The sequence below is a fragment of the Pongo pygmaeus genome, chromosome X (genome assembly GCF_028885625.2).
Source record: "Pongo pygmaeus isolate AG05252 chromosome X, NHGRI_mPonPyg2-v2.0_pri, whole genome shotgun sequence".
NCBI lineage: Eukaryota > Metazoa > Chordata > Mammalia > Primates > Hominidae > Pongo > Pongo pygmaeus.
Genome location: NC_072396.2, coordinates 49569857 through 49584660, shown reverse-complemented (window position 1 = coordinate 49584660; position 14804 = coordinate 49569857). Strand labels below are relative to the sequence as shown.

At 49.5% G+C, this 14804-nt stretch overlaps 1 protein-coding gene across 2 annotated transcripts; it reads right to left on the bottom strand.

Moving 5' to 3' along the window:
• Window positions 1–3279: 3279 nt before the first annotated feature.
• On the bottom strand, window positions 3280–10897 carry WAS (WASP actin nucleation promoting factor). Of its 2 annotated transcripts, XM_054470604.1 has the most exons (12): window positions 10711–10897; window positions 10273–10413; window positions 9068–9154; window positions 8865–8967; window positions 8714–8755; window positions 8567–8620; window positions 7745–7919; window positions 6606–6648; window positions 6249–6402; window positions 5636–6042; window positions 5280–5382; window positions 3280–3599 (listed from the first exon to the last, which is right to left on the bottom strand). In XM_054470604.1, the coding sequence occupies exons 1-12, from the start codon at window positions 10840–10842 to the stop codon at window positions 3544–3546; spliced, it is 1497 nt and encodes a 498-aa protein (XP_054326579.1). In that variant the 5' UTR covers window positions 10843–10897; the 3' UTR covers window positions 3280–3543. The 2 variants fall into 2 exon arrangements, with proteins under 2 accessions (XP_054326579.1, XP_054326580.1); XM_054470605.1 differs by lacking the exon at window positions 9068–9154 and having other exon boundaries at window positions 3293–3599; window positions 10711–10875.
• Between the last annotated feature and the right edge of the window lie 3907 nt (window positions 10898–14804).

The window sequence follows — 14804 nt, the reverse complement described above, 5'->3', positions numbered from 1 at the left end:
TGCTCATCTGGAAAGTTAATCATTCTGGACTAGCACTTTTTCAGGAGACCTCAGAAGTTAAGAGGCCATCTTATTGCTACCGTGTCCCACTCCCAGCCATTTGTCTGTTCATTCAGCATTAATTTAATGATTACTGCATTGCCCAGTGCCGGAGCCAATATAAGGTTTTATTCATTGCAAGCTTCACAGGTTTGACCTATTGTAATGTAAACCTCAGATTGGAGTGTAACACAAATACAGAAGGGTACACAGACCAGGGGTGAACACTGTAATGAGTTTTCACAAGCAGACCTACATGTGGAACCAGAATGCAGGCTGAGCAACCATTTAGCCAGATCTCAGAAGCATTTAATTGTTTTGTATAAATTTATTGGGTACAAATGTAATTTTTTTTTTTTTTTTTGAGACAGAGTCTCACTCTGTCGCCCAGGCTGGAGTGCAGTGGCGTGATCTCGGTTCACTGCAACCTCTGCCTCCCGGGTTCAAGTGATTTTCCTGCCTCTGCCTCCTGAGTAGGTGGGATTACAGGCATGTGCCACCACACCTGGCTAATTTTTGTATTTTTAGTAGAGATGATGGGGTTTCACCACGTTGGCCAGGCTGGTCTCAAACTCCTGGCCTCCAGTGATCCACCTGCCTTGGTCTCCCAAAGTGCTCGGATTACAGACGTGAGCCACCATGCCAGGCCACAAGTGTAATTTTGTTACACGGATACATTGTGTAGTGGTGAAGTCAGGCATTTTACTGTGTCCATCATCTGAATAATGTACATTGGCCTCCCAAAGTGCTAGGATTACAGGCATGAGCCACAGCGCCAGGCCACAAGTGTAATTTTTTTACATGGATACATTGTGTAGTGGTGAAGTCAGGCATTTTACTGTATCCATCAACTGAATAATGTGCATTGGCTTCCCAAAGTGCTGGGATTGCAGGCATGAGCCACAGCGCCGGGCCACAAGTGTAATTTTGTTACACGGATACATTGTGTAGTGGTAAAGTCAGACATTTTACTGCATCCATAGCCTGCATAATGCACATTGTACTCGTTAAGTAATTTCCTCATCATCTACTTCCTTCCCACCTCCCCACCCTTCCAAGTTTCTGTTGTTTATCATTCCACATGCTATGTCCATGTATACACATTATTTAGCTCCCACTTACAAGTGAAAAGATTCAGTATTTGTCTTTCTGTTTCTGAGTTGTTTCACTCAAATTAATGGCCTTCAGTTTCATCCATGTTGCTGCAAAAGACATGATTTCATTGTTTTTTATGGCCGAATAGTATTCCATTGTGTGTACCACATTTTTTTTTTTTTTAGACGGAGTCTCGCCCTGTTGCCCAGGCTGGAGTGCAGTAGCGTGATCTCAGCTCACCGCAACTCTGCCTCCCGGGTTCAAGCAATTCCCCTGTCTCAGCCTCCTGAGTAGCTGGGACTACAGGCATGTGCCACCACGCCCGGCTAATTTTTTGTATTTTTAGTAGAGATGAGGTTTCACCATGTTAGCCACGATGGTCTCTATTTCTTGACTTCATGATCCACCCATCTCGGCCTCCCGAAGTGCTGGGATTACAGGCATGAGCCACCGCGCCCGGCCAACCAGAACACTGGATTTCTAAGATTTCTGTGGGGGACTGGGAGTAGGGATAAATGATACTGATGGATCCTTCCTAGACTCGGTGCCCATCTGGGGACCTGATCAGGGTGGGGTGGGGAGTGGTGTTGTGGGGTAAAGAATAATGAATTAAAGGAAATCTGAGACTCCCTCCTTCTCTAGCTTGGGGGAGTTCCCCTTTCCACCTAAAAATTCTTCCATTGCTCTTGCAGACAGAAGAAGCCTGCCCTCTCTGGAGTCTCCCTCACCTTTATCTTCCTCCCCACTACCTTTCTCCTTTTCTCCTCCTCTAAAGGTAGGATGTCTGAGATCTCGAATTCACCAGATTTCAGAAATTGGAAGGGGCAGGGAGCTCAATTCTAGGCTTTGATGTGCAACAGTTTCTAATTATGCCCTTGGAAATAGCTGTAAACGCCAAGGACGCTTTTGAGTTACTCCTTTGTTTCTGGGAGAGCAAGTCCTGGAGGAGGCAGAGAGGTGACTCAGTGGGATCTCAGTTGGAAATCAGTTACCTCCATTGTATAGATGAGGAAACCAAAGCTCAGAGGTGAGGCATCTTTCCCGAGTTCTAGAGCAGATCTGTCTGATTATTAAGTCTTTGCCTTTTCCATTGCAATTGGCCAGTGCTTGATTTGAACTGGGAACTGGGCAGAGCCAAATTTTAAAAATGAGGGGGATCCTGCCCATCAAGATCCTGGTGTGTGAGTTGTTATGGGCATGGAGAATGGGGAGGTCTGCTCATTGAGTATGCTGCTCTTAATCTAGTATTGTGTTGATTGAATGATTTCTTTTTTTGAGATGGAGTCTCGCTCTGTTGCCCAGGCTAGAGTGCAGTGGCACGATCTCGGCTCACTGCAACCTCCGCCTCCCGGGTTCAAGCAGTTCTCGTGCCTCAGCCCCCATTAGGAGCTGGGATTACAGGTGTGCACCACCATACCCAGCTAATTTTTGTATTTTTTAGTAGAGACAGGGTTTCACCATGTTGCCCAGGCTGGTCTCGAACTCCTGACTTCAGGTGATCCGCCCACCTCGGCCTCCCAAAGTGCTGGAATTACAGGCATGAGCCACTGCACCCAGCCGATTGAATGATTTTTTAAAAAAATAATTAAATGCATGACATCTGGCCTCATGCCAAGCCTTTTCTCACCTCAGGGCCTTTGCACTGGCTGCTCCCTCAGCCTGGAACCCCTTTTCCCCAAATATTAACTGGGCCGACATTTCTCTCTCTTTAGGTCCAGCACCACCATCACCTACTCCAAGTGACCTTCCCTGACTGCTCCATCTGAATGTTGTTTCATCTGTATCTCTGCCTTACCACTCCACAGCATTTATCATGATCTGCAACTATCTTTTATTTCTGTTTGATTTCTTGTTTCTTGTCTGTCTCTTCCCCTAGAATGTGGATTTCACCCCCTAAGGGCAGGAATTCTTGTCTATTTTTTTTCCACTTCTTGATTCCTAGCCCCTAAAATAGTACCTGGCAATAAATGTTGAAAGACAGAGGGGCAGAAGGAAACAAAGAAATACAGGCTAAATGACTGAGGGAATAAATGAATGAATGAATATATACATGTAAGGCTAAATAAATAAAATGGGATAAATGAATAAAAGGGACTTGGGGGAAAGGGACCCCATTCCCACATTTGGAATGTAAACAGACTGAGATTTATAGAGAGACAGAAAGACAATTCTTTTATTTTTCTTTAAAAATCCTTGAGTGAAGAGAACTGAGAATTTTTGTATAAAAAGGGCCTTGGGATTGTTGGGTGAGTGTGAGGACCAGGCAGGGATAACAGCATTGGAGGAGTTGGTGGGGAAGAAATGGGGGTTGGGGGCCTGGAAGAGGAGAGTGGAGGGTGGGCACAGAGCAGGTGGAGGGGGAGCCATGTCCTGCGGGGAGGAGCACAGGGCAGCAAGTAACTCAGCCATTCAGTCATCCCATTCATCATCTTCATCTTCATCGCCAGCCTGGTCCTCCCCTTCGTCTGGAGGGAAAAAGAAGGATAAGATGCCCTGGGAGGTTGGTGGGGGGCTTCATAGGGCCTGGGAGGTGAGGACTGGACCCTGGAGTTCTGAGGTCTCATGCTAGAGGAGGGCAAGTTAGAGTTTCCATTTGGGACAAGAGAGGGATTATAGTTGGGGTCTGAGTTCTAGTTGGAGTTGAAGTTTATGTTGTCAAAAATGTGGTTAGTCGAGATATTGTCAAACAAAGGGTTAATGTTAACCTATTTATCACATAATAGGTTGAATTTAAATAATATCAGCAAAGGTGTGATAATATATTATTGCTTCCTGTCTGGTTAACGCTAATATTTTTGACACATAATGGGGTTAATGACAATAACATCAAAATTAGCTGGGCGTAGTGGCGCGCCTGTAGTCCCAGCTACTCAGGAGGCTGAGGCAGGAGAATCACTTGAACCCAGGAGACAGATGCTGCAGTTAGCCAAGATCGCGCCACTGCACTCCAGCCTGGGTGACAGAGCAAGACTCCGTCTCAAAAGAAAAAAAAATCGTTGTCGAAAGATGAAGTTCCTATAGTAGGTTGATACTAATATTTGCATCATATAATGGATTAGTGACAGTATTGCTGACAGATTAAGAGAGTAATAGTAACATTATTATAAAAAGATTAGGTTAACAGCCAGTCCTGGTGGCTCATGCCTGTAATCCCAGCACTCTGGGAGGCTGAGGCGGGGCAGATCGCTTGAGCCCTGGAGTTGCAGAGCAGCCTGGGCAACATCAGAGTAGTGAGAGCTTGGTAGTGAGAGCTCATCACTACCAAAAAAACACCAAAAATTAGCCAGGTATGGTGGCACACACCTGTAGTCCCAGCTACTTTGGGAGCTGAGGCGGGAGGATCGCTTGAGCCTGGGAGGTTGAGGCTGCAGTGAGCCATGATTGCACCATTGTACTCCAGCCTGGGACACAGAGCGAGACTCTGTTTCAAAAAAATTTTTTAAAAGATTAAATTAGGTTATGTCATAATGAGTTAATGTAATCTGTTAATACATGGAATTAAAATTAATATTATTGTCAACAATAGTGTTCTTCATAATATTGTCATCACATAATGGGTTAATTTTTTTTTTTTTTTTTTTGAGATAGGATCTCTGTCACTCAGGCTGGAGTGCAGTGGCACAATCATGGATCACTGCTGCCTTGACCTCCCAGGGTCAAGCAATCCTCCCACCTCAGCCTCCCAAGTAGGTGGGACCACAGGCACACACCACTATGCTCGACTACCTTTTTTTCAATTTAGTTTTTATGGAAACGAGGTCTCACTATATTGCCCAGGCTGGTCTCGAACTCCTGGGCTCAAGTGATCCTCCTGCCTTGGCCTCCCAAAATTCCTGGATTACAGGCATGAGCCACCGCACCCGGCCAGCTGATGTTAATAGTACTGAACATGTGGGAATGACATTAATATTGTGGACACACCCTGGCATTAATGTTAATATTACTGTCAAAGTTGGAGTTAATTATATTATTGTCACATAATGACTTAATGTTAACATTGTCAAAAAGGAGGCTGACACAAGATTCATGTTAATGCTGTCAAACAGATGGGGCTGATGTCACTATTTGTGGTGACTGCTGGGATTGTTTTGAGGCCAGTGCTAGCCCTGGGAGCCAGGTTTGAGGCCCTGGCAGGATCAGCTCACCGGAGGAGTGGATGGCTCTGCTTCTCTTCTGCATCACGTGCATCAGGGCCCCCACCAGTCCCTCTGAGCTCTGAGGTGGTGAGCTCTCTGGGGCCCCAGGGGTCTGCAGCAGGCAGGGATCAGCACAGAGGGCTCAGGGCCTGGGAAAGGAGCATTTCTCCCCACCCCTCCATCAATATTTTCTCTCCCACACACTCCAGTCCCCTTCAAGGCTTCCCACCAACCTTTCAACCCTATCACTGAATCCCTAAGGCCTGGCACTCTCCTCAGTCCTGGCCTCAGCCCCCCAGTATCCTGACTTAGACGGGACACCCCAGAGTCCCAGACCCCCAATCCTCCATCCTGCCTGTCCTCACCTTGTTCAGCTGAATTCCCTGCCGAATTTGATCCAAAAGCGCTCCCCGACCCCCACCAGGGGCCAGGCCCCCAGCAGGCACCAGAGCAGGAGGGAGTGGGGGAGGGGCTGGTCCATTCCCGGAGCTGGGCGGCGGTGGCGGTGGTGGCGGTGGTGGTGGCATGGGTGGCCCACCAGCTCCAGGGGGTGGAGGGGGCAGTGGTCCAGAACGTCCAGTAGCTGGAGGGGGTGGTGGTGGAGGGCCCCCTCGGCCTGGGGGTGGGGGTCCCCGGGGTGTTGGTGGGGGTGGGGCAACCCCCAAAGGTACAGGGGGCAGTGGACCAGAACGACCCTTGTTACCCCCCACAATAGGAGGCCGGGGGGGCTGGTTCCCTCCTCGAGATGGCGGTGGGGGCGGCGGAAGTGGCTCTGTGGAGGGGGTATAACACATAGCTGTAACTCTCATTGATTTCTTCTGAACCTCAGTTTTGCTCATTTGTAAAATGGGTACCCCCACTGACCAACTCCTTACTGAAGCAGTATAGGTGCTCCCATAAGGACTGAGTGACTTAGTGAATCTCTTAGCTATGAGCTGCTAGGGCTAGAGAAGGGAGCATATGGAAGCAGGGGCTCACCCTGGCGCCTCATCTCCTGCCGCACAGCCTCCAGCCCACCCTGGTCCTCAATGAAGTCGTAGATAAGTTTAGAGGTCTCGGCGTCGGTGAGCTGGGCCTCGCTGATTCCTGCCCTGGAGAACAGACTCCGCAGATCTGGGTCGAGGTTGTTCACCTGCCCAGGAGGAAAAAGGCCAGGGGCGGGAGTAGAGGAATGAGGCGAGGAAAGAAGTGACATGGATTGTCGTTAGGTCCATCCCAGCAAGGGATCTGAGAGGGGTGTGGGAAGGGCATGGTCTGGGGGTGGGGTCTCAGCAGTGGTCTTTGGAAGGGTGGGTGGAAGTTTAGTAGAGTCCAAGAGTCTCTGAAGTTACTCACGTCAAATCCATTCTGGGGGTCCCACCCCACGTGGCTGACATGCCTGGGAGAGGTGAAGAGACTCCAGTGAATCCTCACTGCCCTTCCTTCCCTCTCTTCATAGTGAAACCCTCTTGCCCTCTCCTGCCCAAAGAGACTCTGAGGGGCCAGAATTAATGAATGGGACTGAATGAGTGAATGAGTATAGGCAGGAGTTATGGAATTAGAAGGGCTCCATAGTTTGTGGTGTTGATCCATCCACCCATCCCTCTTTCCCCATCTATTCACCCATGCATTTGTTCACCTATTCATTCACATTCATCTGTTGGACTACTGATCTGTCCATACATCTGTCTCTGCAACTATCTGCCCACATATGTCTGTTCACCAATTTGTCCACCAGTCTGTCCTCACACACACTTGTCCATCTACCCATCCACCTACCCATGTGCCTACCTTTCCATCTATCCATCCACTCATTTTTCTACCCATGCAACCACACACTTCTGTTCACTTATCCATTGAACTGTCCATTCATCCATATATCTGTCCACCTGTCCATCCCCATCCACCTTGTCTGTGAGCCAATCAGCCTGCATATCAATCTGTCCACAGACCTATCCACTCACCCATCCATCTATCCACGCACCTCCTGTCAACCCATCCACCCATAAATTTGTCCGTCCAACCACTTATCCATTCATTCTTCAACCCATTCATTCATCCATTCATTTATCCATCCATCCACCCATCCGCTCACCCACCTACCCACCAGCCCTTCTCATCCATCATCTACCTCATCTATCTACCCATTCATTCACCTGCCCACCCACCTGCTCTCCTAACAGCCCACCCAGAGTGGGCCCAGGGTGAGGCAAGTCAGGTGCCTAGGGTGCAAAATTTAAGTGAGTCACTCACTCTCAGAGTCAGGAATTACAGTTTCATGCCTCTGAGAGTGAGTGCCTCCTTAAATTTTGTACCCTTGGTGCCTTATTTACCTCTCCCTAGACCCAGCCCCACACCTCCTACCTATCCAACCACCCATTTACCCACTCAGCCACCCAGCCATCTGCCCATCCTTCCATCCACTCAGCTGTCCACTTGTTCATGTGCCCCTCTGCCCCCAGGAATCTGTGGGTCCACTGGGGAGTGGTTCTCACTTGAATCCACTGGGTGCACCAATATCAGCTTTGCTGATCTTCTTCTTCCCTGAGCGTTTCTTATCAGCTGGGCTAGGTCCAGGTGCTGGGAGCCCACGGTATCGTGAACTCGTGATGTCAGGGTTCTGGATGTCCACTGTCGCCAGCCCCAGGGAGAGCGGACCGACTGGAGGGCCTGTGGGGAAAATAGGGTGGTTGGCCCATTGACCCACTTACCAACCAACCAAAGCACAGGGGCAAGAAACGGAAGCCTTGGGGGAAATCTGTGTGTGTGTTGGATGGTCATGGAGGTAGTGGGTGAAGGGTTCAAGTAGGGTCTATGGAGAAGTGGGTGGATCCCACAAACCATTCATACATTCACTGATTCATTCATGTTTTCATTCCCGCATGCTTTATCATTCACTGGCTCATTGACTAATGAATTTGTTAAAATATTCATTTACTCATTTATTCATTCAATCATGCTTTCTTCACTGACTGAAATTTGTCATTTAGTTGTTTATTCACTGTTCATTCATTCACTCATTGATTAATTTACTCAGTCATCCATCTACCTTTTCATTCATTTATCCACATACCCATTCACCTATGCATCTATCTACTTAGACTTTCATCCTCCTGTCAATTCATCCCTCCACTCAGCCATCTACCACCAATCCATCCACCCATCATCCATCAGCCCACACATCCATGCACCCGCTCGTCCATCCACATACCTATCCATCTACCCATCCATTCACCCACTTACGCACCCATCCAACTCCTCATTCCGCCATCCACTCTTCCCCATCCATCCAGAGACAGGGAAGAATCAACACGCACCTCCTTGGTCTCCACCTGGGTGCGGGGGCAGGGGTGGGAGCCCTCCTCTTCTCTCTGGGAAGATGGAATGTGTAGAGAGCTATCACAACCCTGCCACAGGTTCCTGGGCTAGCCCCTTATTACCCCTACTTGCATCAGAGGACTCACCTTCATTGGCTGGTGTTGGTGGTGGGGGTAGCTGGCGTCTGTCTGTGGATAGATGGATTGGGAGCCAGGACCATGAGAGGGGACTTTTCTAGTTCCCCATGCTTGCACTCACCTCTGCCCAACTTCCTTTCCTCCCCTGTGGCCTCCTCACCTCCACTTTGCCTCTGATTCCTTTTTTGTATCTTCTCTTGCACCAGGGCCCGGAAGGCCTGAGCCTCATCCTCGTCTGCAAAGTTCAGCCCCGCTTGGCAGTCCTGCACATACCTTGGGGTCAGCCGCCTCCCAGGTCCCCCGCAACTTTCCCATCTCCTCTCCACACCCCAAGTGAGGCCCGAGGGCTGGTTGGTCACTTACATCTCCAGCAAAGGTGTGGAAGAAGGGAGTGGGGGTGGAGTAGACAAGCTGTGAGTACAGCTCCTGTTCCCAGAGCAGCCGACCAGCCTGGAGAGGTGTAGGGTGGGAGGCACAGTGGCACTGAGGCACGCCGGGGGTGGCAGGCTTTTGTTAGCTGGGCAGGGAGCAGGGTGTCTGGATTTGGGGGCCTCATAGTCTGGTTTGGAGATTTTCAGCTCAGCACCAGAGAGTTGGGGTCTAAGAGTGTGGATTGTGGGGTATAGTCTGGGAGCCATACACTTTTGTGAGAGGTTTGGATTTGGGGTTCGGGGCCCTAGATCTGGGACTTGGGGGCTTGAATTTCATAATTTAGGACTCTAGTCTTAGGAAGTTGAGGCTCATTCATAGATTCAATCCATGCCCTTCCCCGCCACCCCAGCCCCAATTCATGACAGGTAGGATTCTAGTATTTGGGAGCTGGAGTTGAGATTTGAAGTTCAGACACATAGACTTGGGAGTTTCGCGGGGAGTCGAGCTAAAGTAAGTGCAATTTGGGGTTTGTGGAGAGAGTTATGGTTTAGGAGTTTGGTGAATATTTGATAGCCTTGGGATCTGGAAGTTATTCTGGGTCCATCTTTATGGGTTTAAAAGGATGAATTTGGGGCTTAAACCTAGAAAGTTCAGGTCAGGGGATTGTGCTTTTTGCTTAAGAACTACCTCGGTATTTGAGTGTGCAGGAATTTTAATATGGGAATTCTGGGGTCTGTGCTGTGGATTTAGAAGGACAGATTTGGAGTTCAGGGATCAATGGAATATTCAACTTTGGGTTTTGTTGAACAGATTTATGACTTAGGAGCTTGGGAAACATCTGGGGTTCAGGAGTTTTGATGAGAGATTCCTGGGATGCAAAATGTTGAGTTTAGAATAGATTTGAAGTTCAGGTACAAATACAGTGCTCATTTATTGGAATTTGTGGAAAAGATTAGGCTTAGGCAGCAGACTAATACTGGGGGCTTTAGAGGTCTTGATATGGAGACTGGGGCCAGTCATTGCAGACTTAGAAAGGCAAGCCAGAGTTTGCCATCTGGATGAGTCTTTGGTTCTGGGGCTCAGGGATTCACTGATCAGGTCTGAGGTCTTGAAGCTATGGACACATATGGACACAGATCTGGGTTTGCGGGTTGAGAACTGGCTTGCAAGTCCAGTCGGGGGTGGGGGGGGGTCACCTGAAGGCCGTAAAGGCGGATGAAGTAGGACTTCTGGGGGTTATCCTTCACGAAGCACACAGCCCCACAATGCTCCTTGGTCCAGTGCTCAGCTCCAGGGGGCAGCGCCAGGTACAGCTGAACAACTGCAGTGGCCAGTGTCTGGGAGGGGAAAGCAGGGGTCAGTGGAGTCTGGTCAGGGGTAGCCACAAGGTCTTGGAGCCAGACCTGGTCCTTCCTGCCTCGTGACAGTCATGGGCCCGAAGGAAGAGCTGCAGCCAGAGGGAAGGCAAGTAGACATTGAGATCTTCCTGGGAAGGGTGGATGATGACGGGAGATTCTAGGAGAGGAGATGATGGAGAGGGAAAGGAGGAGCTGGAGGAGGGGAAGAGAGAGAAGGAGGAGAGGAAGAGGAAGAAACGGTGGGGACGGGGCGGGGGCAGGAGATCCCCAGCTCACCAAGCATTTTCGTCCAAGCATCTCGAAGAGTCGCTGGTTCTCGTGGTCCTGGAGAAGGGTGGAGGGTATGTTCTGCTGAACCGCTGGTGCTCCTCGGCCCCCGGGCCTTCCTCCCATTGGGCCCCCACTCATGGTGCTTTCTGCCCTTGTCTTCTCTGGCGAAGCTCTGGGTGCAGGGTAAGAAGAGGAACTTCCGCAATGAGCAGCAAGGGAACAGGAAATGCAAAAAACCACAAGGGACAAGGGAAACAAGTCCTCCAGGGGCCCCTTGGTGGGCCTGGCCTCCTCGTTAGGCTGAGCTTGGGCCCTCCGCCATCAGATTGGAACCCTCCTCCACTTGACTGCTTAGACCCATCTTTTGGATCAGCTTGGGTCCTCTTCCCCCTTTCTTACTCTCTCGGGCCCATCTCCTTCTGACTGGCTCAGACCCTCCTCCCTCTGGCTGGCAGCGAGAGCTTAGCCATCAGCAGCACATCTGTGTGCAGGGCTCCCTGTGGCAAGGAGTAGCCATGGGCCTGGGTGGCCTCCTTCCTAAAGTACCCAGGTAGCCTGAGGCTGAGGCCCGAGGTCCCTAGTCCTGAAGGGTTACTACACTAAAACTTTTCCTTTTGGCTGGGGACAGTAGCTCACACCTGTAATCCCAGCACTTTGGGAGGCCGAGACGAGCGGATCACTTGAGGTCAGGAGTTCAAGACCAGCCTGGGCAACATGGCAAAACCCCATTTCCACTAAAAAATACAAAAATTAGCCAGGCATGGTGGCACACACCTGTAGTCCTAGCTGCTCAGGAGGCTGAGGCAGGAGAATCGCTTGAACCCAGGAGGCGGAGGTTGCAGTGAGCTGAGATTGCGCCACTGCACTCCAGCCTGGATGATGACAGAGCAAGACCCTTGTCTCAAAAACAGCAACAACAGCACAACAAAAACCCGTTTCCTTTTAATTACAGAGTGAGCCCCTGTGATCCACGCCTATCCTGAGTGCTTAGACACTGCCATATGATGCATGCGCCTCTGGTCCACTTCTCCATCCCTTACCCTTGCCTCCCCGCAGCTCCCAAATTACTTTCTGCTCGTCATACTTTTTTTTTGAGATGGAGTCTCACTCTGTCCCAGGCTGGAGTGCAGTGGCACGATCTCGGCTCACTGCAACCTCTGCCTCCCGGGTTCAAGTGATTCTCCTGCCTCAGCCTGCCAAGTAGCTGGGACTACAGGCACACGCCACCACGCCCAGCTAATTTTTTTGTATTTTTAGTAGAGACAGGGTTTCACCATGTTGGCCAGGATGGTCTCGATCTCTCGACCTCATAATCCACCTGCCTCGGCCTCCCAAAGTGCTGGAATTACAGGTGTGAGCCACCGTGCCCAGCACATCCCTTTTTTAAAGAAAGGAACTTTATATCATATATGAATGCCTGAACAACATCTTGTTTAGTTTTCATTGCCCTTGAAGTTTGTAAAAGCACATAATCTTCAAAGGCTTGCTTTCTCCCCACTGGACATCCTAGTTTTATCTTAACACTCACATAGCACTTAACGTGTATGCCAGGCACTGTTCTGACCCCTTTGCCTGGAGTGCGAGCCAGGTAGGCCAGGTGTGAGTGCATGGTCTTGTCCCTCCACACCTTCGCTCTTGGCTGTTGCTATGATTCCTGTTTGCCTATAGTGGTAGCTGTTCATTTATTTCCACTGCCATACAGCATTCCGTGGTGTGCATGTGCAGCCTGGGTGTCCATATTCTCCTGTAACAGGCCTTTGGGCTGTTTCTGGTTCTTGCTGTTGGGAGCAACACTGCAGTGTTCACTGCCGCACGTGTCTCCTGGTCCACATAGGCACGCAGACTCTCAGACGGGAATCTGAGGGCTGTAGGGTTTGCATGTCTCTAACTTATCCAGAGGATGCCAGACTATTTCCACAAGTGAATGCTAGCTCAGTCCCCGGGCCTCCCCAGGCCTCAGTTTCCCCATGTATGAGGTAGGCCATTTGGGGACTTGAAGCTCTCAGATAAAGGAACAGCAGTTTGGGGGAGCTGAGCAGGTCTGAGGTGTGACTGACATTCCCAGGTACCTGAAGGAGGAACGGCACATCTCCAGGTGGGACCTGCAGTCCTTCCTGGAAACTTCCATGGCTCCCCACACGTGCAGGTTCAAAGCCTCTCTCCTGAACCTAGATTCAGAGCCCCTTCTGCAGTGGCAGTTCCAACCTCCCTCCCGTGTCCCCACTCACAGCTAAGTTTCGGGCCTGGAGCACCTCCAACCTGCTGATCAGGGCAAGCCCCGATGTGGCCTTCAAGGCCATTGCACGTGTTCATTGTGACACTGCTCACTAAGCAGTCACTGTGTGCTAGGCGTATCTCCAGTATTTGGACAGATGACACAAAACGGGTATTGAAGGATTGAATGAGGGTTCAATAATGATATCCAATTTGATTCAGTGGTTCCAGAGGTTTTTCTAAGTGCTTTCCATTTATTAACTCATTTCACATTCACAGATGACCCCACAAAGTAAGCACTACTGGCCAGGCACGGTGGCTTACGCCTGTAATCCCAGCACTTTGGGAGGCCGAGGCAGCCAGATCACGAGGTCAGGAGTTCGAGACCAGCCTGACCAACATGATGAAACCCCGTCTCTACTAAAAATACAAAAATTACCCTGGTGTGGTGGTGCACACCTGTAATCCCAGCTACTCAGGAGGCTGAGGCAGGAGAATCACTTGAACCCGGGAGGCGGAGGTTGCAGTGAGCTGAGATCGTGCCATTGCACTTCAGCCTGGGTGACAAGAGCAAGACTCCATCTCAAAAAAAAAAAAAAAAAAGTAAGCACTACTGTTATCCCCTTTGTATTGACTGGGAAGCTGAGGCCCAGAGGAGCTTGGGTGCCTTGCCCAAGGTCACACAGCTTGTGAGTGGTGGAGCTGAGGAAAATTATGAGAGAAATTGTTGTTCCCAAGCTGTGAGGTGCCACATGGAGAGTAAGATAAAATTTTTCTGCTCCTTTGTGTCTTTTGTTCTCCACCTTTCTACTTCTTTCTCTGCCTCCAGAACTGTCCCCTTGAATAGGGGATGCTAAGCCTCTGATATATTTGCTGGTTGTTGTTGTTTTTAATGTGAAAGCAAGTTTATTAAGAAAGTAAAGGAATAAAGAATGGCTACTCCATAGGCAGAGCAGCAGCTTGGGCTGCTGGACTAAGGATACTTACAGTTATTTCTTAATTATATGCTAAACAAGGGGTGGATTATTCATGAGTTTTCCAGGAAAGGGGTGGGCAATTCCAGGAACTGAAGATTCCTCCCCTTTTTAGACCATATAGGGTGACTTCTTGATGTTGCCATGGCACTGTCATGGCGCTGGTGGGAGTGTTTCTTAGCATGCTAGTGCATCACAATTAGTGTATAATGAGCAGTTAGGAAGACCAGAGGTCACTTTCATTGCTGTCCTGGTTTTGGTGGCTTTTAGCCAGCTTCTTTACTGCAACCTGTTTTATCAGCAAGGTCTTTGTGACCTGTATCTTGTGCTGACCTCCTATCTCATCCTGGGAGTGCAGCCCAGTAAGTCTCAGCCTCATTTTACTCAGCCCCTATTCAAGATGGAATCACTCTGGTTCAAACGCCTCTGACATATTTGCCCTTCCCTTTTATAAGGAAACCCTTAATCCTAAGGATTTAGAGGGAGGAAGATTCATCTTCTGTAACTTCTTCAGGCAGAATAGGGGCGATGATATTCCTACCTATTAGGGTCTCTTGTATTCAGGGTAGAAGGGAGCTCAGTCATAACTGAGCCACTCATAACTGAGCTCCAACGAAAGGTGATGTCCATCCCTCTTGTTTCTTCTGAGGAGCCATCACAGGTCACTGATTGGTTCACAGGAATAAGCAGGGTCAGTCCAAAGTCGGCCAATCAGTGCTGCAGTCTTTTTCCTTTGGGTCGAGGGTCTCCTCAGTATCATCCCTTCGTGGTTCGCCAGGAAGATGTTACCAGAAAGGGGTCCTGATCCAGACCCAAGAGAGGGTTTTTGGATCTCACACAAGAAAGAATTCGGGGGCAACTCCATAGAATAAAGTGAAAGCAAATGTATTAAGAAAGTAAAGGAATTAAAAA